The sequence below is a fragment of the Sylvia atricapilla genome, chromosome 4 (assembly GCF_009819655.1).
Source record: "Sylvia atricapilla isolate bSylAtr1 chromosome 4, bSylAtr1.pri, whole genome shotgun sequence".
NCBI classification, from domain to species: Eukaryota; Metazoa; Chordata; class Aves; order Passeriformes; family Sylviidae; genus Sylvia; species Sylvia atricapilla.
Genome location: NC_089143.1, coordinates 47877227 through 47902633, shown reverse-complemented (window position 1 = coordinate 47902633; position 25407 = coordinate 47877227). Strand labels below are relative to the sequence as shown.

At 40.9% G+C, this 25407-nt stretch overlaps 1 protein-coding gene across 1 annotated transcript; it reads right to left on the bottom strand.

Annotated features, from left to right (window-relative positions):
* Positions 1 to 1454: 1454 nt before the first annotated feature.
* On the bottom strand, positions 1455 to 16645 carry ETNPPL (ethanolamine-phosphate phospho-lyase). Its single transcript, XM_066317835.1, has 13 exons — positions 16539 to 16645; positions 14586 to 14704; positions 14264 to 14423; positions 13329 to 13403; positions 10696 to 10789; positions 9499 to 9615; positions 7731 to 7813; positions 7001 to 7226; positions 6002 to 6156; positions 5186 to 5275; positions 4843 to 4973; positions 3897 to 3964; positions 1455 to 3021 (listed from the first exon to the last, which is right to left on the bottom strand). The coding sequence occupies exons 1-13, from the start codon at positions 16592 to 16594 to the stop codon at positions 2890 to 2892; spliced, it is 1506 nt and encodes a 501-aa protein (XP_066173932.1). The 5' UTR covers positions 16595 to 16645; the 3' UTR covers positions 1455 to 2889.
* Positions 16646 to 25407: the final 8762 nt, after the last annotated feature.

Genomic DNA, 25407 nt, shown 5'->3' with positions numbered 1-25407 from the left:
TGTAATATAAAAGTGATGAAAACAGTGGCAAACTATGAGAATTCAACAAAATTATCTCGATTGCGATTCCAGTAGGATGATGAGCTAGAGTGAAGATACAAGTAACTAACTCCAGCGGGATGCCCACTTGGGATGGATTCCTGCCTTTCCCTCACTCCACTGTCTCTTACTCCTGCACAAGCCTGTTCCTCAGCGTTACAGAAAACTTGAGGGGAAAAGGTGTGGCTTTATATTTATTCTGCAAGGTTAGTGAGTGAAACTGGCTTATGCAGGTGTCGGGTGATTGGAAGGGCTAGGGTGGAGGTTGAAATACATGGCTAAAACCAGGACTTGCACAGCCAGGACAGGAGAGGTAGAAAGAAGAAAAAGAGAAATGGAGTTGGAAACGGGAAAAAAAGACTTGCCTGTTTAGTGGAGGGAATATATTTGATCAGTTCAGCTGACTGGAACTGTGGCCCCCGTGTTTAACCTTAATTATTTCTGCTTCCACTCTCTCATCCTTTAGTCAAGCTCTTCTAATTAGTAAGGCCTGCATAATGGCACAGGTGGGCTCTGAGATACTGTGGAAACACTGATGAAGTGATAGTAAGTCTAGTAGATCAAATCTTGGTAACTGTTGGATTGTTTCCTCCATTTAAATGATTGTGGCTCTTTGTAGTGTGCATCATAGGAGTGATATCCTCTCTTGTTGAAAGAAAATAGAACTATTAGTTTTTCTAGGTAACCTGCCCGTTGCAAAATGAGCAGAACCAACAGGTAAAGAACTTCCTGACTTGTGAAGCAGAAGCTGGGTGAAAAACACAGTGAATTGGAACAGTGGTTGTTCCAAATATTTTGGAATATTTGGAATGTGCAGAACAGATACAGGGAGAAGAAGAGAGACACAGGCCGCTTGTGTTTATGAAGTTGCAATCTTCAAACAATCCCACCTTAGATTTAGGTGGGAATTTTAAGTCTAGTTCTTTGACATACCTTTGAAAATTAAATATTAATGACCTGCTACAGGAGCTGGTATCATAGTACAGACTGGTACAGGGCTTGTGCCTTTGGGCTTAAGCCTGCTAATAAATCACACAAGTATTTTCTTGCTTGTTGCTGCACACAGTGGACGAGGTGAAATGTAAGTAGCACTTCATACAGGGAGTGACTTAAACTGTGCTTTTGAACGTACCAAAATAAGTTCACTTAGTTTTTTGTGTAGTTTCATTTTGGAAGAGACCTGTGGTGTCCTTCCTGATGCAGAGTTAGCAGGGAAAGAACTGTGGCACCTGAGACAACATTTGGCTTGAAGGGTAACAGCTGAGTGCCTTGGGGAAACACAGCATAGTCAGTTCTGCCTTGGCATGGGGACAACGTCCAGCTAAAACTGAAGTTACTTCCCTCAGCAAATAGGTGTTACTGAAGAATAAAATTAAAACAAACAAACAAAACCCCCCTTTTTGTTTAGGATATCATAATTAGAAACAAGAGATTTATTTTAATGGAAGAATTATTCAAGGATCATGAAACAGAAAATAAGCCAGCTTGAGAATGTTGGAAAGCGTTACACCAGAAACATCAGTATAAATGTAGCAAATCATGGAAAACATGGAAAACATGGAATTAGATAAAGTGCTCCATTTTCAATCATATCAGTAGGCTCATTAGCAGCAATTAGGAAAGAGCAGAATTTAGGGTATTAAAACTGAAGAGGAAATAAATACATTTTGGAGTTTTTTCTGAAGTACAAACTATCTGGAAAGCTCTCAGTGTCCTCCACAGCATGGACTTGTGCATGTATTAAGAAAGAGAAGCAGCGCTTGTTTGCTGTCATTGAAATTTAACACTGACAACAAGGAAAGTCAGTCTAAGTATCTGCAGCACAGATAGGCACTGGTTGCAGGCAGTGGTCCTCTCCTTTTTGTAACCTATCCACTGTTAGTTTATGTGTGAGGATCCCATGGAACTGGTGTGCAACTCTTCATCACCACTGACAAAAAGAACCAGTACAGCTTTGACAGGATCAGGCAGTAATTCCCATGACTCTAAAAACAACTCAAATCCATGGGAACACAAGGTGGGCTGTCCCTGGGAACCTCATTTTGAGACACCTTCAGGTTAAATTCAATCAATCAGTGTGTCTGAAATGATACATACTTTATTTGCATATTTTATACACCGAGAGACTCAATCTATAAACTTTAGGGAAAAAAATTAAAATCTTACTCTATATAAATATTTATAAAAGTTTCTTTACTCATAGAAAATTAGATTCTTTATCTTCCTTGAATTTATAGTGAGAGTGCCCTGCATAGACATTGTGTCTCTACACATAGAGTTGTAGACTCTTAGTGGAGCATTGCTGACATTAGCAAAGCTACTCCAATTTACATCAGCTGGGAATATGGTCCATAGGACCTAAGTTACACTAGAAGATAATAATGATTTCTTTCTCAAGCATTTTTTAGTGAATTCAGCCATTAAAACATGGGAAGTAATTAACATCTCAATATTACATATTGAAATTTAAAATATTGTAAAAATAGCATGTTAAGCATATATTTTTAAACTTAATAGGATTGGCATTTGCTTTATGGCAGTTAAGCAAATCAGATTCTGCATAATATGGATAAATCTGCAGTTTTCACCAAGTTTGTGTCCCTATGTCATGCCTGCCATCAGCACCAAGGTATTTTTGTATCATTTGTCCATTCTAGAGTTCAAGCCACATGGCACAGTTCTCATGTATCTGAAAACGTATTTTAAACCTACTGAAGCTAACAGGAATTCAGCCAGTTTATGAAAGACATGATTAGGCTTCAAACAGATCCTAGGACTCAGACTATTGCACTCTTCATCTCAAAAGCAAGACAGACACAAACTCAAACTGAATGAAGAAACTGTCCCTCTTCACGTTCTTATTCTTTTACTTGGCACTGAACGTTTTTTTGAATAAATCCCATTTTCTTGTCGGCAGGCAGCTCCATTCATGTGGCCAGTGTTTTCACTCGCACCTTCTGGCTGAGAACTCTCTTCAGTTGTCTAAAACAAAAAGGGGATGTCAGTGGAGGCAGGTGTGTGTCTTCCACCAGACAGCCAGTGGACCTGATTCCCATTAGGTAGCCCTGCCTGATTCTCTATTAATTGCCACAACTTCTTAGTTCTTAAAGAAATTGAACTGATTGTGTAAAAATGTCTGTAAGAGTAGGCTTGCACTCCAAATCTAGTAAAATCTATGTATATAGATATATAGACAATAAATCAGGTCTCTGCTGAACTTCTAGACCTCTAGGCAGCTAAGCTATTGCATTCCCACCCCCACAGCACCAGTGGAAAACCCACCAAGTGACACTTCAGTTCAGCAAGCTTTCCTGTAGAGAGGGTGACATGTTTTTAAGGGTGTGAGAAATCATATGTGATTTATCCAAAGTTGGGACTGCAGCCTAAGAAGTCCTAATTTGGATGTGTGTCAGCCATTCATACTCAAAGAGCTATGGAGAAAAAAAAAAAACCCTTAGACTCTCTGAAAACCTGGACACCTTCCAGGCTGCAGGCTTGCTTAGAAAGCCAAATATCTTTCAGTAGCATGTAATACCAAGAACCAATAGTTGCTGATTGCTGTGCTCATGACTTTGTGCAGCACAAAGTCTGGTTGGTCTTGTTTGCACACAAGCAGATAAGCTGAGGGGTTTGTCTATAACATGTTGCTGGTCTGGATTACTCAGCTCTTTTTAGGTTTACCCCAGCAAGACAGGGTAAATCCTCTCAGGTTTCTAGTAGCAAGTTACTCTGAGCTCAGTTTCAAGGCACAGAGCCACTCACACTACCAAAAATAAAGGCATGCTCTACCAAAGTAATTTATACTTCCTTTGCCAGACACCTATCTGAAAATAAGTTAAAAAAAATTTAAAACATACTTTTCTTTTACACTGTACATTTGTGGATACATTATTTTCTGTCTTCATTCCAGTGACCTGTTCCAGTTCTGAAAAAAGAAAAGTAATAAAATATTTAAATTAAAAAGAAGGGACGGTAAGTAAGCATACTGTCAATTTAGTAGATGGCTGAAGTAAAAATTCAGCTATTCCTCTGGGCATTTATCACACAGAAGAATAACTGAAGAGTGAGGAATACTTCCTAAAGCATTTTTTGAGGCAATGTGATTAACCTATCAGGGCTGTCTAGCTTGGGGGTATTTAGAAAAAAGAATAAAATTAGCAACTTGACTGTAGCACAGGGTATCAGGGAGACCTTTGGGTGTGGAATTCTGCTTTTGTCCAGCAGGTTCATGGAAGTCTAACTTTAGTTATTATACTCTCAGAAGATGGGAGCATTTAATGTGTAACAGGCTCCAAGAGCCCTCAGGCTAACAGTATAATTGATGTTATTTTCTCCTGGGTTGGTCCTCAGATAAAAAAAAAATAGAGCCTGAAAACCTTCAAGCTAAATTTGAGTGAGACAATCACGTTCCAGTGCGCTAGTTAAAAAACAAACAAAAAGAAGAAAGGTTATAGCACATTATGGAAAGTTACACCAGTGTGTCTGCAGTGTCTTTCAGGCCTGTGCTGAATTAATATATTCACTCCTTAACAAACAGCACATGTGACAAGAAATGAGTAATAATATTGAGTCTGTAAGAGAAAGGCTCACGAGCAGGATTTGGCTGAAAATTTGGCTCAAGCACATATGGAGCTTTGTATTTATTTATAATAATTGGCATTAGGAACAGCAGTTTGGTAAGAAATTAATGGTAAGAAATACAGTTGATTACTTTCCCTTGCATGTAATGGCCTAGGCTATGATCTTGTTTCATTGGGAAATGAACAAAGAAGAGTATTCCTTTGAGCCCAAATGCACACATACCTGTAAGAAGAGCATCAAGTGTCTCCACTGCGTGTTTTGCATCTTCCATTGTGAAACACATGGGTGGTTTAAATTTTAAAATATTTCTGTAGGGTCCATCTGCACTAAGAAGGATTTGATGCTCCTTGAGTCTGTGGAAAGAGGAAACACCTGTGTTAGACACAGGTATAAAACTAGGTTGTGTCCTGTCACTTCCTTCAAGCTGAGGCAGATTTGGAAAGTTTTCTTTTTTTTAGTACTATGTCACCAAAAACTACACAAATTGAAAATAAAATTAATAACTACCTGCTGGAAAATATTAGGAGGGTTTGATCACTGCACACAGTCTTTAAGAACTGCTTACTTGTAAATAAGATGAAGGGCTTCAGCCGTGGCTGGGGTTCGCTTTTGCTTATCTTTCACCAGATCCACTCCAACAAACAATCCAACACCCCTGAAATAGAGAGGAAAAATACAAACAAGTGAAATCCAGTGTCAGTAACCCAAACCTTCTGTTATAAATGTAATGCCTCTTTCTAACAACTGTTATTATTTCCCCTGGAGCACAAATGGGGCAAGAAGCATGAGAGAGGAGACTTTGTCTTTGGTCACCTTCTGGCAACTTCACACAATCAAATGGGATGAAAGATATTTCTGGATAAATAAACTTATCTGGGTTATTAAAACTACATGGCTAGATTAGAATGACAGAATAATTTTCTTTCATGCTTATCCTGAAAATCCCAAGACAGGGAGACATTGGAAAAAAAAGAAGTACAAAAACCCCACAACCCAACCCTTCCCCTCAGAAAACCTGAAGGCAATTATCAATGGTAGTGACATGAGATGAGGAAAATCCAAATCAAGGAAATGCATCAGAGATTTTAACAAGGTCTGCATGATTACAACAGTATGCTGATATCTTGGTTATTGCATGTGTATGACTCTTTCTCCTACTATCCCAGAACTTTTTTTAGCGGCTATGCTTCTAAGTAATTAAGCAGACAGATGGACTTTTTTTTTTTTTTTTTTTAATTGCCTTACAATACCAGTTTTGGGCACTCCATTTTAAAAGAGTGTTGTAGCAAAATCATGGCATGCTTCTGTGTTCCACTTACACACCAAGTTTATTGTTTTTTTAGTAGTTATTTCTTCTCTGACATTGATGTAATGCACCCACCTGATATCTCCCACTAAAGGATGTTTCTCCTTTTGCTCAGCCAGCAACTCCAGGAGATAATTTCCTACACGTGTGGCATTCCCTTGGAGATCTTCTTTCTCTATTACATCCAGCACAGCCAAGCCAATGGCACAAGACACTGGATTGCCTCCAAACTAATAGCAAAGACAAAACAAAACATGTCATCAAAATCTATTAAAACATTCATCTGTGGCTCTCCATGCCGTTTTTACTTGCCCTCTCCTGCTTGGCATGTCATGAGGAAAGCTTGAAAAGCTGGGGATTTTGTGCCATTGAGGCTGTGGAACACTGTCCCCTGCATTTGGGCAAGGGAAAGGCTCTCTCTTCCTCTGCTTCAGGCTGCAGCAATTTGAAGATTTCAGGGCTGAAAAATTCAGCTGATTGCACGTGCAGGCAAAATGCTCCTGGGAAGAGCAGTGGGTGATAGATTTGATATATTTTGATACAGAGAATATAAACTCCATTTAAAAGAGGGGGAATCATGGTAGCTGGGAAGAAGGCTGAGTCACATGAGCAGAAAGCAGGCTCAGTAAATGAGAAGACTGAACCTCTGTGGCACGTATGCAGATGAAATGTTTCCTGGTAAAGGGTCACTGTTTTGTTAGGTGTCAGTTGCAGAGCAAGGTGTGCCAGGTCATGAGCTCCACCACCACAGAGCCTATCCTAGAAAATGGAATTTTACATGATCAACATTTTAGAGTGGGAAGAGGGAAAGAGACATAAGGAAGAATTTATCTGTATGGATGCATGACCTGCCAGAGAGCTGGTGTTGGTCCATATGATAATGTAACACTTGATACACAGCATATTTCAAAACCTCTCCACTTGCTTTTAGATACTAGGCTGTGGTTGACTCAAGCTCTTAGTAATGTGATGCAGTGATGGCTGCAGGTGTTATGGATCACCTGGAGAAATTCTAATGGCTAAATGCAGACCAAAAGAAAGAAAGAAAAAAAAAAAATTCACCCATGAACTTACTGTATTGAAATACTCCAGTCCAGAAGCACCAAAAGCTTCAGCAATTTCCCTTGTTGTGACCACACAAGACAGAGGGTGTCCATTGCCAATGGGTTTTCCCATGGTGACAATGTCAGGCACAAAGTCTTCACCTTGCAGCTGGAATGCCCAAAAATGCTTCCCAACTCTTCCAAAGCCAACCTGGACCTCATCAGCTATGAACACTCCACCCACTGCACGCACATACCTGAAAACAAACACAATACCTTGGAAGTCTAGTGCTGCAGAACACAAGTAGGTAATCAAGGACAAGGCAGTCTGCATCACAGAAAATCTGCAGTGTGAGACCAAGTTAGGAGAAAAAGAAAGAATACAGTTATAGCTATTTTATAGGTATGAAATTTTTAGTATGCTACATGTTACAAAGAAAATTTGACATTTTAATGTCAAATAAGAATACTGCAATGGTACTGTAGGATTATAACTGGTTTAACTTCATCTTCCATCAAACTTATGGCTGAGGATTAAAGATAAGAAAAGAATGGCAATTATCTAGCTAAAAAATTAGCTGATATTCCATAAAAATAATTGAACTGAAATCATACTCTTCAATAAGTAGAAATGAACTACAGATAGCCAAGAATATGAATAGCTTAGGTTAATAGCTGAACCGATTAGATAATTCTATAGTGAAAAAAGTTGTTTCTTAGTTCAATTTCCCCATTACGCCCTTGTGAAGTGCTGTACGTACTCTGCTACTTTCTGGAAATAGCCCACAGGTGGAATCACTTGGCCTCCACAGCTCTGCATGGATTCAGCTATGAAGGCAGCAATCTACAAGAGACAAAATCATGTGAGAGCTGTGTTCATCTACTTGGCCTTGACAGAGACATCTAACAGTCTAGAAATAAACGTTTAAATGTGGGCCTTAATTTACTCTCGCAATGGGCTGGTCAACTCAGAGCTCTTGAAAACAGCTATGGCTATTGATTTTGTAATCAGAGTGCCCAAACTTGCAGTAGCCAGGGCCACCTTTACAGCCTGATGGGAATACAAGGAATGCCATTAAGTCCTTGTGTTGAACTGGATGACACTTCCTGGTGTCAGTGGATGTTGGATTGGGCTCCTGGGAGCCACTTAAATTTATTTACTAATGCCAGTTTACAGGAGATGCACAACAGTGTGTACCGTCTTCCCAAAGATGTTAATAATGCTTGCAGGTATATGTGGGGTTTTCTTTAATCCTGAACACCAGGTAGAGGTGGGTGGAAGCTGACCTGTAAGATGACCTGTGGCTAGCTTTTGGGCACCCCTGCCTAACGCAAATAACTACACAAATAACATGCCAGCATGAGGCACTTGACAAAAGAAGAGAAAAATTCTACAGATGAAATAATTCCAGTTGCTACGAATGAAAAAGAAAGTTATTTAAAGTCAGGAAGGGTAAGAGCAGCAGATCAGACACACTGGAACATCAAAATTCATTTCTCGTCAACAGCAGAGGTCTATGCAGCAGAGATACAATTTTACCCCAAGGTCTCAGCATAAGTCTGCTATTTGGGGGATTGCATCCCCACAGCACTTGTGAACCCCTCCCTGAGCATCAAGAGGTCTCTGTGCTGGTGCAGTCTTCCTGGAAACAAGGCCGAGCAGTAACGTGTAAAGAACCGTACACTAGTTTGAGTATACGGCCAAAGAGTACGAAGCTTCCCATGGCACGTGAGGCTCAGCCTTTAGCACAACTTGTCCTGCCACAGGTCTATGTCACCAAAACCTAAGAAATGTGCAAAAGAAAGGAAACAAGGGAAGAAAAAACAAAACTATCCGTTAGTAAAGAATTAAAAAAAAAAAAAAGTTGATGAAGAAACTAAAAGAGAGGTGATGTAAGTCTATTGGACTAGAAGGGAACATGCTCCAGTCTCCGCTAAAGACTTTGGGGACTTCAGCGGGTTTTGGATCAAGCCCTACAAGTCCCAACACACTAATGCCATCATATAAAAGATTAACACATGTTTTAGGTACACCTGTTCAGAAACAGTCTGTTTTTATCAAGGTCATACTGTGTATAAGTGAAAGTTTCATCTTTTTGCATGACTTCAAAGTTATCTTAACCAAACAGGCTCAGAAATGTAGTATCGAGATATTATCCAATAGATTTTCTCCATGTTCTGGATTTTTTATATGTCTTTGCTAGAATTTGTGATGTAGTTTCTCAGCTGACCTCAAACCTTTCTCTATGACATTAAAAACCACCCAATTCAATGCATCAGATAGGAAATATAACAGCTTTGATTGCATCTGCTTACATACAACTGTATTATTGATACTTTCATTGATGCCTAAAAATATTATCATAAGAGCATCAGATAGAAAAATGGTCCATTTTGAACAGAACCCATCATAGAAAAATGAAGGGGGAGGGAAGCACATGAAATTGGGAAAGAAAGTCAAAGTCCTTAGTTGCCTGTCACATACCCCCATGCCATAATAGATGAAACCTCAGAGCACAAAACACACACCTTGCGTCCGTTCTTCTGTGTTTCTTCAATAATCTTTTTCACCTCTTCAGCATAAGCACTAGCTGGATCTGGGTGGTCTTCCCTGTATTTCCCTCTGTAGATATCTGGAGAAGGAGCCTGAAATTTAGGGTTTTATTTATTTGTTTGTTTTTATGATGGCAATCCTTCTATGAAACATTTACTTTCTTTTCTATTGCTCCACTTTATTGGCTTTCCACACAAATAGGTAAGAAGAATTATTATGGCCTGAATGTTTGCTTTGAATTGCAAAAATGCTTACTGGAGCTTAAACGCAATCTGGGCCTGTCATGCATTCAGTACTACTGAACACATCATCTACTTCATCCACCTTTCGAGACCCTCCTTCCTCTCCCTCAAGACAGAATAATACCCATCCACCACCTCATTTCAGATTCTCACAGAAGATCCATTTCTGCAATTGGAGAGTAGGGTTTTTCAGTCTGTCACTTGCCTTCCAGCATTTTAGTCATGGTACAAATCTGTACCATCTGACATTCAAGCCTCTACAAATGGTGTTAGGAAAGGTTTGGTAAGAGAACTAAGAGAAAGGAAGTGGTATAAAAAGGTGGATACTACTTTGGCTGTGCAGTTAATGCAAGAAGGTCTAGATAGAAAAGGCCTGCTTGGTGTACATTTCTGGACTGAGAAAAATTTTTGTCTTTTTAAGATACACATGTTCATGTGAAAAATCACACTCCCTTAGACACGCATGAGTCCTATACCCAAATCTGTGTAAACTTATGCAATTTTTCTTTCCAGGACTCAAAGTCCTGCATATCTTTAACCAAATCAGGGCAATGGACATTGGCTGACTTCACCAAACTGTTTAACTATACAATGCAGTGACTAAGAAAACCTGTAGCAAAATGAAGGAAATCAGCCCCACAGCTGAATGCCTTCTTAGAAATCCAAAAGCAGACAATTTTGCTGTATTTATTCCACTGAAATCAGCCAAGCATACATACTCTAGCATCAGCAAAACAGAATGAAAGTATATTTACACACGAAGAGGGTAATTCATTATGTTGTATAACAGGTATAAAAATGACAAAAAAAGCCCCCCAAAATGAAACCAAACCAAACGAAAACAAACAATCAATCAAAAAACCCAACACACAAACAAACAAAAAACCCCAAACCAAAGCAAAAACAACACAAACCAAAAACTATACTTACCACATGCACATACTCCTTCTTGCTGTCCTTTCCCAGCTGATTAAATTTATAGGGACTGATGTCAATCAGAGATGTAACATGGCCATGGTAAGCACTGTGTGAGTGTTAAATATCCAAGTCACTTTACACCAAATGTATAGAAGAGCCAAATTTACAACTGTGCCTATATATAATCCAGACTAGCAACTGTATCTGCAACACAGTAGCATCGTTTGTGAAGGGATCTCGATTTGATTTACTCAGTCTTTCTCTCAAAAACTATATGAAATTGTTGTTGAGTAACATTCTAGTGAATGATACTCAACAAGTATCATGTGCAAGACTGGAAACAGAATAAAATCAAGTTCCAGCATGGGGACAGACCGACATGATGCCTGGACTGCACTGACTTCCAAGTGGCTGCCCCAGCAGCCTAACCTAGGGCTGAAGGGTGGGTCCAGCTCCTTCATTTCCAACCCATGGGCCCCACCTTGGCCAGGCCAGGTTTTGCAAGCTTCACCCCAACACTACTGTGAAAACTCTCAGGAGTGCGCATTGCATTGAGAAGTGGGGACTTTATGCAGCAGCAGCCCACACCATCTGCCCTGAAGGCACTGCAGGTGAGCGAGTTTGACAGAAGCCACTGTCAGGAAAAGCATATTGTTTGAACATAAATGTTTTATACTGCAGAGCATGCTAAAGCTGGTTACTATTGAGGCCAACTGATTTAGAAATGAGGAACCAGAGCCTTTTAAGCCTAAAGCATGTGGCATCTTTATTCAGGGAATAATAAACACTTTTTTTCAGCCATAAACTTGAAGAGAAGCAAGCCTCAAACCAAACCAAAGACATGCCATGATTTCTTAGCAGAACACACACAGGTTAGTGTGTTGCCAAGAGGGATCTGAATATAGCTGAGTCAAACAACCCTTGTGCTGTTCAAATGGAGACATGTGCCCTTGCATTTGCTCTGGCTGGACTTTCTAATCACAACCTGAGAAGAAAATCCAGCACAAATCCATCACTACAGCAATGTCACCAAACCTACAGCTGCTTCTAGGTTAGGAAAACCCTGAAATGTGGTTGGCCACCTACCGTGTTGTCATAGGTTAGTACAGTTTGATGTTTTTTTGGCTGATAGAATATCACTCTGCTAGGACCTTAGAATTCTTTGGAAAGGACAAGGACCTATCAGGAGTCAAGTTTTGAATTGACATGCAGTTCTGACCACTCAGAAAAACAGAATGTGACACGTAAAAAGATAATATAAAGATCTCAAAGTCAGTAAAGGAAGAGTGACTTTTTAGGTAGAAGAGATGACAAGTTGCCTTGGTTCTAGGCTAAAATTTTCCTATCAGTAATGGTAACAAACTGTAATATACTAGAATAATTCTTTAAATCGTGGACAATATGAATTGGGGAAATGATTTGTAGATTTGAGCAAAGGTATCTGTGATGGATTCAGTGAATATTGAATTAGTAGCTGTGTCTTGTGATCTCATGAGAGGTTGAACAGAAAAAGATGAGAAGAAACCCTCTGCCAGTGAAGAAGAAGACATCTCTGTTCCCTGAGTTGAAAAATCCTTTGCCTTTGAAACTGCTCATCTTTAAAAGGTGCCACCCCACATCTGTGAATCTACAACTCATAGGTGTGGTCACAGAAAAAGCTACATGATATGAGAGGTTCCACAACTGTAGAAGTTTCCTGGGCGGGCTGCTTTTGTGTGAGTTGAAAGCCACAAGCAGACTGTTTCTCTTGTGGAAAGTTACCAAACAACAGGAGAGACTTCTCTCTCTCAAAGACTGGATAAATGACTATGTTATAAGTAGTACTGACCTGGAGTTCTAAGTTTTGCCTCTTTACATTGTTTGTAAAAAATGTAGGGGTGAGAAAATGAGTTAGTTTAAAAATTTGTGGGCTTTTTTCTTATTTTCTTCTCTTAGTGTATGTTAATAAAATCTATCTGTTTTACTTTTAAGTTGAGCCTGTTTTTGTCTTTTTCTCTCAAAATCCTATTTCTCTCAAAATCCTATCTCCCAGTTAACAAACAAAATTTGGCAAGCATGAAACCACTACATAAGTGGTGCTGAAACCCGGAATAAGTGAACCAAAACCACAACACCTGTGGCTGGCACCCCTCTCAACGCCTCCTGATTTTGCAGCCACTTGGTTTTGTGTACATTCTTGTGTTCACTGAAGGAGAGCTGAGCATCATTGCAATGGTGCTGCAGAAGTACAGAATCTTTTTTCTTACCCACTGAATATTTATTTGTGCAAAATGAAGCACATCCAGCAGTGGGTGATGAAGAGAAAGCCCTTTTCTGGGGCAGCCCAGTAGCCAGATCACTCACTGATTTTGAAACCAACATTTAATTCTCTGGCCTGAATTGCTTTGGGAGTCTGTGGGAAATGCCTTCTAACAGGTGACTGACCTTCTGGGGTGACCAAGAAGCTTATTTTTCTGAGATCTTCAAAACTTGTCTTTATCCAAATGTGAAAAAGGGATTTCCTGATCTGTTCTAATACAAAAGCAACAAAGCTTTTCTTTCAGCAGGCAGTGGAGTACGAACAGCAGGGGATTGCTGCAAAGCTGCTTCTGAAGTAATGGCAGGAGTTGCTGGCTGCATTCACATAAGCTACTCTGTGTACTTACTTTTCCAGGGTGATCACATCTTGGTGCCCACGGTACTGCCGAGCCAGTCTTAAAGCAAGATCATTGGCTTCAGACCTGCATAATAACAGATACAGCAGCAAAGCAGTGAAGGAGAGCTTCCAATTAGAAGGGTATTCCAACAGAAGACAAGGCATGGGACTCATGGATATAATAAATCAACACAGCAGACTCTGTTACTCTACAGATTACAATGCTAAGGTTGAGACTATAAGTGCCATGTAAGGGGGCAAAGATAAAACAGCCCTTTGTATAAACAGCAAACAAAGAGATGCTTTATTTTCCTCCCCCAGTCTGCCTGTAGATATTTACCTCTCCTTGGTACAAAGGAGGCCAATTTGCAGCTGAGAACACAATGCAGCCACTAACCCTCAAAAAGCAATGCCCCATCTATCTCCCACACTCCACAACTCTGTTTTCCCCAGAGCTTGCACCATCACAAATCTGCACTCTGGAAGAAGACTCAAGCTTCCAGCCTGATTTGTCACAGCCTCTCTGCTCACAGGTCCCTGCAGGTTGTCTGCTTTGGACACTTAAGTGATCACAGACTACCAAACTGCCTAAGGAAGACTAACTTGTTTCCAAGGTTATATGTCAATTTACAGATGGCATTCATTAGTCTGTACGTAACATTCACCAACCTGCAGAATTAATTTCCTCTTGCTTTTTTGCCCCTACTTTTTTTTTGCATAGCTGGCCAGTTTCATGTTTTAGCTGTCTTGCTTTGAGTCATCACTCTAAATACGATGGCTACAAACAGGAAGTAAGTTTTAATTGAGCGCTGGATATATTTTTGTTGCATATTACAAAGCTCTACTTAGTAAGATTAAGAGCAAGCTGTCTTGAGTGTCTGTCTCAAACAGAGGCAAAACAGTCATAAAAAATAGTCATATTAAAAAAATACAGCTCAGACCTACCCAGAGTTAACCAAATAGCAAACAGAGAGTTTCTCAGGCAGGGTGGCTGTGAGACGCTGTGCATACTGAACAAGGTTGTCATGCAGGAAGCGGGAGTTTGTATTGAGCAGTTCCATCTGTTTTGTTGCAGCTTTTATCACATATGGATGGCTGTGGCCCACTAAAGAAGAAAATAATTAGTTATTACTAGCAAGCAGTCAATTACTGAACCACAGAAGGACATTCAGAGAAGCACTGTGAACATCATCACTTGGCAGAAATGTGTCCTGATTCCCACTGAAAATTAAGGCATGGAGCAGTCTCACAAGTCAAACTGCCTTACCATGTGCAACATTGTTGATGCAGTCCAAGTATTTCTCTCCTTTCTCATCAAACATATATTGGCCCTGAGCACGGACTATCTTCAGAGGGTCCTTGGCATAGAAAACTTTGCAGGAAGGCCTAAAACATAATAAACATAGCACCATATTAATTTTCTTATCTTTTCTCCCTTCCTTGAGTGTTGAGGGGGTTGATATTTTTGTAGCTCTGGAGGCAATTGCCTTCTTTTGCAAAAAAAGCTTGTGAGTCATTCAGGTGGTGGTCAAGCAGGGGCTCCTGCCCACAGTGAAAACCCATGCACTTCCCCCAGCACAGTGGGAACAGAAGCTGGTCTTTAATAAGGGTTGTTTTCAAACCTTGCCTGCAATTGATTTCACAGGAGAACAGTGTCTGCACATCGTTCCAGGTCCTTATATGTCCTGCCACATTCCTAGGCTGTAGCTCTGATTGTTTACATGCCTTATGGACATCTATGGCCAAATAATTCTCTGGGACTAAAGTGAGCTGTTAAGCACTGTTATATACTATAGCCAAAAAATCATTACGCAAGAGATGACTGTAGCATATAGAGGTCACAGTCAAGAACAAAACACTAATGCCTTGAAGGTTTTATTTTCAGAGGTGCTGAGCAGGTCCTAAAACCATCACACTCTCACCCTGTCTGCTTTGGATAAAATCTTTAAAAGCAGTATTTTATAAGCATTTAAATCACACTGACTTCCAGCAAAACTCAAGCTCCTTATAAAATTAACCAAAGTACCCTTTAAACACTCTTTATTCTTTTCCCCTTCCCCCCAGAGAATGTGCCAGCTATGTAATTATATTGAATGATACTACCAAGCAGAAGGAAAATCTTCTGAACATTTAGCAGTGTTTATATGACCATGGATAAACACAGTTGTTTCCAGGTAAGTCTGAGAGTTATTGTTGGGTATACTGAGGTTATGCATTTGTAAAGTCACTTGTAAATGTGACTCCTGGACAGTGAAGCAGTTTGCTTTCTCTCTCACAGCTTCCAGCCCTGTTACGTAGATCTTTTCTGACATCTTCAGCTATTTCTCTGCTATTCTTTGAAAGCAATGTCCATCACCATTGGCCATTTATTGACTACAGTTTTTTTTTTCCTCTAACCTGTCAGTTTATTCTGTGAAAGTTTTTCTTTGTTTGCCCAGCACTGCTCAATCCTACAGTCCTTGCACACACAGGACTTCCTTAATATTGAGCTGGCCTCAAAAAAGCAATTGATTTTGTCTCTTTATGAGGCCATGACTTTAGGGAATCTTTTGTGAGTTAAGAATCTTTAGCAAGCTTTCTCTATATGCTACACATTTAAGATGCAATCAGCAAAATAGATCTGTTTTTACAACCTGGACTTATTTTTCACTTGGCAACCTCTACTGAAGAAATGATTAAAGCTGCACATCCTGTAGGAACTAACGGTGCCATACAGAGGGATCAGATACGTGCACAGCCAGGACTATTGGTCAGGTCACAACCTCTGACAGCCCTCCTGCACGTCCCTCAGCTAAACTCAGCTTAAGGGATAGCAACAGGTTCATTTAACAGACACGGCTGTTTTGCAGGTGCATGCACAAAAAAACCCCAACCCTGCTCAGCCACATTTTAAACATACGCCTGGGTACCACATTCTGGCTGCTTCCTTCGATCTGCTGGAAAAGTGACTGATGCATTTGATGTGCGGTGTATTAATGACGGTACACCCCCGCCCGCCTAGGGAATTCCGGGGGACCCCGAGACCTGGCAAGCCAGAGGGATGACAGCTCCGGGTGTGTCCGTGTCCCCCTCCCCGCTGGGTCTCGCCCAGCCCTGGCAGCCCCCGGGCAGCGCTGAGCGGGTCCGGACGGGCGCTGTCACCAGAGACAGACCTTCCTCCTCCTCCTCCTCCTCCTCCTCCTCCTCTCCGCCCCGCTCCCGGCCCCGCCGCCGCCCCTACCCGATGTGCTTCCTCCGAAGGGCGAGGGTCTCCGCCTTGCTGTAGAGCTCCTCCATCCCTCCGGCAGGCACGGCGCTGGAGAACACGGTCCGTCCGAGCAGCCCGAGGGTTCCCCGCCTCTTATGCCGGCGCCGGCCCCGGCCAAACCCCTCCTCCCCGCCTCCCTCCCGCCCGCCTTCCCGCCGGGACGGGACAGCACGGGACGTCCCGTCCCCACCGCTCCCCATCCCCTGCCTTTTCCTTTCGGGGGACTCGCGTTTCCTGTTGGGCTGAGGCGGGCCAGCCGCGGGTGAGTCTTGTGCCTTGGAATTTTGTTGGCTTTTTTCCTAAGGGTGCAGACCGGCACAAACTCGCACAAAACCCCCTCCGACTTGGTGCGTGCGGGCGGGTGCTCGGCTCCCACTCGCGATCCTGCCATTCCTGCCTGTCGTCGGTCATCCTGGCGGCCACAGCGCCACTGCCACAAACATTCGGAAGGAGGGGGAGGAACACAAAGCGGATTATTTAATCAAAATCAGGGTCATAATTCAATGTCCCTCTCTGACTCTGATGTCCCAAAATGCGCTTGTAAGAGTAGGCTGAGATATTACTTGCATACGTCCATGAAAGCCAGTATCAGTATTTCCACATTTCTTATAAAGTGAGGTAAATTAGTAAAATCTACAGTTTGCCAGGCTTTGTACATGGACAGAAAAGAGCCGTGGTGCTCAAATACATTGGTTCACACTTAGGTCTGGGCAACATCTCAATATACCTAGTCCTTGATCACTTTGTAGCCACAGAAGCAACACAGAAGTGACTTGCTCGAATGTGGCATTTCTTCATGGTTACACTTGATAACCATCTCTCTGGACATCAAAACCTACAAGAAAAAGAGGGGAGGATAAGACGGGGGAAGAAGGACAGGATTCACACCAAGAGGATCACATTTCAAAACAGCGAAGCTGCTGGTGGAGCACCTCAGATTTACCTTGTCCCTGCCAAGCACGCACCATCTCCCCTGGAGGCTGCTCCTTGAGCTGCATGAGCAGGCAGCAGGAACACTCGCCCACGGCCCTGCTACCCCATCTGTAGCTCGTCTGTGCCACCTGCAGCACCGTGTTTGGAAGGGTTTTCAGAGAGCATATGTAAAGCCACACAATTTCCTGTGCTGATGATACTTCCTTTTTCTTGATCGGTATCCAGCAAGTCATCCCAAATTCTGCAGATTGAAGAAACACACTTGGTGATTTTTTTTTTTTTTTTTTTTAATATCTCTGCCAGCAAACCACCTTTCTGCTTCTCTAGACAGCACTTCTCGCCATCCAGTCATTCACTTGAGTTTCCTCAGTGTTAAATTTGAAGCTTTGACATTCTATACTCCTGCTCCATTGGAAATCTTGCCTCACCAACCAAGAGTAGCAGAAGTCATAGCAGCTCCACCTCTATATCCCAGCAGAAACAGCTGCTGCCTGTCTTCAGTGCCTTGTTCAGGCAGAAGGACTTAAAGAGACATGAAGGAGTTGCCAAAACTGTCAGCTAGGGCAATATTGTACAGCCAATGATGCAATTCATTGATGGGTCCTCAAGAAGAGAATAGGCATTTAGATCTGCTAAGATCCAAACAGAGCCAAGGCTAGAGCCTGTCAGGAATGCTCTCTTCAATGCTTTTCCATTTTGCCTGCATCTCTGAAAACTGGGCAATGGTATTTAGCATAGGGTAGATGCAGTTCAAGTTGTACTACACCTTACATACCGAATTAGCAGCAATCCCGTGGTACCAGCAATGTACAGAAAGGCTGGGGCCAGGCAGCGTCCAAGTCTGTGAGTCCCAAGGCATTTCAGAGAGATGGTTTTCCCCACACCGGGCTGGTGCCTGCCCTCTGTCGGTGTCGAGCACAGCCTCGCCCCTTCCTCCAGGGCTGCTGCCGATGCCAACACTAGAAAATCTCAGCTGTTTTATGCTGATCTGCCTGGTCTTGCTCATGCAGAAACCCTGTACCACAAACAGGTTTAGGAAATATGCGAAATACTGTGCTGCTATTCCTTTAGAAGCGCACACTGACAGCCTTGTATCACGGCTTTTGTTTCTGGTTTAGCAAAAACAAGTTTGCTCACAGCTAGCTTACTAACTGCTTGAAGCAAACTTCAAGAAAGTTTGAAGTGGCAGGTGAAGTAGAAGGGGGAGGTTGTTTCTCTGTTCCTTCAAAGCCATGGAAAGGGGCTTAACAATCACGGAAATATCCCTCCCTCTTGGCTCATAGTTCTTTCACACTCTTAATACTATGAGGAGGAGCAAGCCTGCCAAGTCTGGTGTGGAGTCTCTCTCAAGATTAGCAGAGACCCTGACCCAGACAGAGGCCTTTGCAGCACCACTTGCCCTCATAATGCCATGCAGTAAATACTGGCAACTATCTCTCCGTGATATATAGTAGGATTAAAATAGTGTGTGTGGTTTTTTTTTTCTCTCCCAAAATACTTGTGCTTTAGTAAAAAAACCAAAAATGCTGTCCCAAACATGCTGTTTACTCCATCCTGCTCTGTTTGCTTTACAAGCATTTTAATTTACTTTTTTTCCATGCTTGTTTATGGGCTTTGTCCTGGCATGGTACCAGAAACCAGAAGCCTGGCATCCTGCATGAAGGATGAAAAGGAGTAAATAAGTTTCTAACAGTTATCCAAAGTATCCAAGTAAGGTGCCTCTGGCTATCTATTTCACTTCGAGGGAGTTCCTCTTGAAAAACAATATATTGCTGATGCATCCTGAGAAGTAAACCCATTGCAGATGGATTTGCCGTTGAAATTGATCTGCACTGAACATATTTCAGTACAGAAATTTGAAGACGGACAAACCATACCTGTCTGCACCTTCCCAGGGACAGGCAGATGCTTGGCATTTGCTCTGGAAGGGGAATGGACTTGCCTGTGAATTCCTGCAGTGAGCAGTCCAGCAGGGCCCCAAGTCAGTTAAGTACAGGCTGTGTTGTCAATATTTGTTTTTACCAGTTTTATCTCAACCAGAATCAATTACCTCACAACGATTTTAGTACACCAAATAGAAGAGAGATCCTAAAAGCTGGCAAGAAGTTACTAAATACTTGTTAGCTCCAGGAGCGAGCAGGCAAAGGTGATGTCAGAAAGACCTTGTGACAGCTCCACTTAGGTGTGGGCACTTTGGAAATTCAGTCAAGCTGTAACCTGCACATAAAAAAAAACCAATCGGGGTATTTTTTGGCTATTGAACATTCTGTCTCGGTGTAAGCACGTGAAAAAACCCCACATCCTGGTGATGTGACAGGAACTGTGCCCACCTTTCATGTGGGAGATAAACTAAAGCAGCTAGCAGACAGTGATCTCTCCAAAGAGGTTTGCGTACAGTATCCTCTGAACTCTACTGGTCATATATGTATAAACACATATTTATAAATTTTCAAGTAGATACATAAAAACATAGATACATATGTATATACATATGTATCTATACGTGAGTGTGTGTCTATATATACACACATATATAGATACATACATATGAAGCAAACCACTCCTGTTTTTTACTGCATCTAGGGCATGGGAAAGTAGAATGCCCTTTGAGTACTCCATCTGAAAATTCCCAGAGGCCAAAGGTAGAGAACACAAATTAGTAATCCTGGGAAGACAGGCTGCCTGCAGCAACATGACTTAAATGTTTTGGCATTCCCTTGTTTTTCTTTTAGTATTTATTTGGGTGCAGTTGTTACTACTCGCTGGAACATGAAATGCCTTATCAGCTCCTTGGATTGTTTTGTTAAACATTTGTGTGTGGTTATTATAATTGAACCACAAGGTGAAGCTGTGTGAGATGAGGACATAAAAAGCCACTTCTGTTGCATTATTTTTTTATTTTGGTCGGGATTAGCAGGTTTAATAGGTCCAAAAGGCAGAGTTGCATAATAGTCTTTAAGTATTTAATTAAAGTTCCATTAAAAAAAAGGGCAGAAGTGGCATGCATTTCACATGCAGTCTTGCATGTGCTTTGGCACATCACAAAATTATGAAGCAGGCATGGGAATAGCAGGCAATGCCAGAGGAAAGCCATGTCCCAGGAGTGCAGTAGGATGTGAAGGCTGTAGGATATTGGTTACCTGAGGTTTGGCTTGAAAGCATCTAAAGCTCAAAAGGGAGCATGGAAGTGAAAAATACCCAGGGATGCTGTCAAAGCACGGAATGGCAAACCCACGAGGCGTTGGCTCTGGCAGCAGTCCAGAACACACTTGTTTGTGCTTTGGCAGGACATCTAGAACTGCATTTCTCTACTAAAGCAGAAGAAAGGAGAAAGATGGAAGTAGGAAAAGGGCAAGAGCTGCCACAGCTGAGGCAAGGACACCACCTGGGTCAGGGCTGCACTCGCAGCATTCAGAGCCACATGCTCAGCCTGGCAGAGCACAGCACGTTAAGCTGGAAGCACCTCATCCTGGAAAGGGACCAAAGATATTTTTAGTCCCTCCAAGAGTCTAAAACAAAGCTAGATAAGATTAATGGACATTTACAGGGATTAGCAGGAATTAATAGGAAAGGCCAAACCTCTCTACCTATTCCCTCCACCTACAGTGACTGCATTTTTGAGGTGATGGAAAGGGAAACAATGTGGAATGTTGCTTGCCTGAAATATTTTGGGATTTAGGAAATCCAAACATTTAAATAACGTGTTGAAGAAATTACAGCTGCTCCCCAGTGTTTTTTTTTTAACCTTTTGTTCGAAGAGACTCCTGCAAACCTCTGTCTTCTTAAACCAAGGTGCTTAAAAATATACTATTTTGGAATAGTTATTATGTTCCATCATTTCTGAACAAGCTGGATCTCTGGAAAAGAGACCCCCCACATTTTCTAACTTGCGCTGTTACTTGTGACACTGCACACATCTTTATTTCTCAGCAGTTCAGGTTTATTTTTCACCTTCAGAACAGCAGAAAAGGGAGACTGGTAATTTTCAGCTTTATTTCCTTAGATCCCAGGGTGTCACTGAACTTGTCTAAGCAATAGTTTCAACTTCTGGTTAATACACAGATCCCTGCAACTTTCCCAGAGTGAGGAACGTCTCCAAGCTTTGCAGCAAAGCTTCTTCCTTACATAATTTGTGGATTCCCACAGCCTGGGCTGCCTATTTAGAAAAGATAATGGAAGAGACACTGCTTTGAAGGGGCATGACACATTAAGAGGAGGAAGGTGAGTTTTCTTACTGCACACTGCAGGGAAATAGAACACATGGCAGAGGCCCGGATTTTTGTGTGAATGTTTGACACAACTTGTTCTAGACTTCAAACCCCAGGTTGGCAGAAAGCAGCACACACATTTTCCAATTGAGACAGACTAGAACAGATTTTTGCACCAACATTAAGAACTTTATAACTATTCAAAATCAGCACCAATGGTTGGATTAATATTTTAATAATTACACACTTTTTACATTATGAAAATAAATCATAAATAGTGTAAAAATAATTCTGAAGATCAACTTCTCACAAGCAAGAAACAAAACCTGAAGTACAAAACTGAAAGAAAACGAAACAATATTCAACTGAAAAACAAGGAGAAATTTTAATAATAAAAACAAAACCATGCTGTTTGATCAGGTTCAATTAAGTCAAGACCAGTGGCCACAAGAAAGTGGTAAATAATAACAAATTAAAATGGGTGATTAAAACCTTGCAATTCTTTACACTACTCATCAAAAGAGGTCTTGTGACATATTTACAGTGCTAAGACACTCAAAATATTTCTAGTATTGATAATATGATGCTGACCCATGTATTTTTCCCCCAAGCATTGAAATCCTTGCCAAATTACTTTGTATTTTTATCTCTTCTACTTCATTTATGAGACCATTTGCAATACAAAAATAACGGCACATATAGATGAACTTAAAAAAGTAAAAAATACAAATAAAAATATATAATATTTTCCAAATGAAAAAGTCAGATACATACATCTTAGCAACATTTTTAAAGTTGTGTGATATTTTCCCAAACATGTACAATAATATAAGAATATCCACATATATGTTAACAATATGTAAAACATTCTTCCATCAACCCAACTCTCCATAATACTTCAGAGAAGTGTGCAAGTACCAATGGGATCTGGGAAATTAATACAATTTTTTTTTTTTAAATAGAAACAAGTAAAACACTAACGGTCCCAGGTTAAGTTAAGGCCCCCTGCTTTCAATGAAAATTCAATTTCCAAGCAGCATTGACAATTGGATGCATTTAAAAACAAAATGAAACAAAAACAACACTCCAAATCCCTTTTAAAATACAAACTCCACTTGTTCTGTAGAGTATCTTTTTCAGAAATGATGGTGGCAGGCACTTGTTTCTAACTGCATTTAATGAATCCAACCACCATGTAAAATAGTTTAATAACAGAGGGTGCAAGAAAACCTTCATTTGTACATTACAGCAACATTGACATCCATAAAAACAAATTGCAAAAAAGGAAAAAAAAATCAGTTAGCTTTAATTCCAGTCACTGAAATAGAATTTTTGCAATGACTACAAATTAGACTTTCTTTTGACCACTATCTTTGCAGATGTGTTTTGCGTGAGTCTTTAGTGTGAAAATTTAGGAATCTTATTACGTAAAATACAGAGAGTTAAAAGTGTAAATTAAGATGGTCAAGCAGCAGAGATCAGGAAATTTGAAGGGAAGGGTCAACTTCTGCATGCCTTGAACCTCTTCATCACTTTCGCTAACAGGCTGACAATATCTCTGCAGTTCTTACTGAAGTAGTTCTGATTTAGGCAAAACCCCACTGCTGAAGGTGGCAATATTCCCCTCATTACAAAACACAACACCTGGATCCTTCCTCCTGCATGTCTCAAAGAGCTATGCAAGGAGAGGATGCATCTCTGTGCCCTGGTGCTTGCTGGGGATGGGGAGGCACAGCCAGGGGAGGAACCTTGCACGGCTGAGCCAGGTTTAGGATCCCAGTTCTAGGGCGGTCAGTGGGACAACTCTCCACACCCCATGGGGATCCAGGATCCCAGCCATGTGTCCTGGCACAGCCCCCAGCCTTACAAGCACCATCATCCCATGAGGACCAAAGGTCTGCTGATCCCATTTGGGGCTGCTTTGCATCTCTGGCAGCATAACCAAGTAACCTGGTGGTCACACACACCATCCACGGGTGCGATGCTCAGTGGAGCCAATGCTAACTTTCCACACTGTACATCAATCTTAAGAATGATTCCTTTTCCAACTCTATACTTTACACATGTGCAGATACATGGATTTGATAATTCTGAAACTCGTTCATACTAATTACACCACAGACTAAAAGAACAGCTGGATGAAGCGTATCAATCTGCTTTGCTACACTATCAGAATATGACATCACGACCAACAATAAATAAAAATATAAATCAAAAAATACATTGTATCATTGCTCTGTGATTTAACATCTCATGCTTTACCTCAGGGAAAAAAAAAGTTGTCCAAAACATCCTGAAAGAAAGCTTTCCCATAGTAAGTCCATGAATATGAAGACAAGGACCATGTATGTCAGACATATTCATACAGTGCTTAAAAGATTTGTGGCCTCTGTAACAGGACTTCTGCACAATGTGGTTTTAATGCACTGGAGTAACAGATAATTACAAAACTTCATATGAAACAAACACTGAAAACTCTCAAAAGAAACAAGGATTAATCATACCTGAAAAAGTCAGGGATATAGAAACTGTGTAGACTAATACCACTACACATTTCTACAACTGAAAAGACTGATAGAGGAACTACTGTTCCTGTCACAAAATAAACAAAACAAATCATATCTGTCTGGAGGAATGCCACTAAAAGATACAACAACACACTGGCAGTTCAAACTGTAGCTTTGCCATCAAAAGGAAAAAGATATAGTAGCACCAGAAATAGTTGCTTCTTGAACAAAATAAACACATTGCAAGTCTTCACAGGGTGTTTTTCTTGATGAAATATTAATCCAATTTTTTTTTCTTGTACTGACTATGCAACTTTTCTAGATATGGTTAATTTCAATTCAATTCAATATGATGCACAAATATTCATGCCAAATCTATGTATGTAGTTCAACCTTTTAAATTAAATTGTTTATCTACTGCTCAGTCATGGTCATTTAAAAGAATGAACACTTAATGATACTGAACAACACCAAGACTAAAAAAGCCAAGTAAGATTATTTGGGGAAAAAAAAAGTATCCCTACCTGCTGGGAATTTAATAAAGAAATTAATTTACAAGACAGAAAAGAAAGCAAATGAAGGTGCTTAAGTGTTTCTTCAGTAGGGTCTCAGTGTCAGGGAGTTAAAGGAAAATTGAGTTTTGACTAACACTTAACAGTAGTGTCTATAATTATTTCCTGAATGACAAAACCATGTACCAAAGCTCTGCTAGCTTTATTGGTGCATATAGAAATGGATGCTAGAAGGGCAGTTAAAAAATATAGGCACACAAATTTAAAAAAAGAAGAAAAAAGTGCTTATGACAGCATTATTTATCTCGTTGCTATTCCTTCAATGAGCTGTGTTTGCGGACAGTCTCAATACAAAGTTGCTAAATTATCTAGCCAGATAATAAACATCCTACTTGATTTTGCATGTAAATACTCTGAAAGACCTTTAAAAAATATTTCATCTTACTGTACTGAGTGCCAATATTCGATATAATAAAAAAATTCAGCTTCTAATCTCCACATCTACCACATACCCAGTGAAATGTGCCAAGCCAAGACACTGAAACGAACAACTCTTTTGCTCAGGCAGGCAGCTTGCACCTCAGCCAGCGGGTTTTTTGACACAGTGCTGCCTAAACAAGCAGACTGTGAGTGGCAAGTCAGAGGCCTGCAGGTGCTTCTCCTGTCCTCCTGAAAGGCGCAC

What these genes read in the sequence shown, in the direction of transcription:
- ETNPPL (XM_066317835.1), bottom strand. Translation starts at nt 16,594, where the DNA reads ATGGAGGAGCTCTACAGCAAGGCGGAGACCCTCGCCCTTCGGAGGAAG. An exon ending in CACAGAAGAACGGACGCAAG is followed by an intron (nt 7,814 to 9,498) that starts GTGTGTGTTTTG and finishes TGTCTCTTGTAG; the next exon opens with ATTGCTGCCTTCATAGCTGA. An exon ending in ATGTACAGTGTAAAAGAAAA is followed by an intron (nt 3,022 to 3,896) that starts GTATGTTTTAAA and finishes TTTTTGTTTTAG; the next exon opens with ACAACTGAAGAGAGTTCTCA.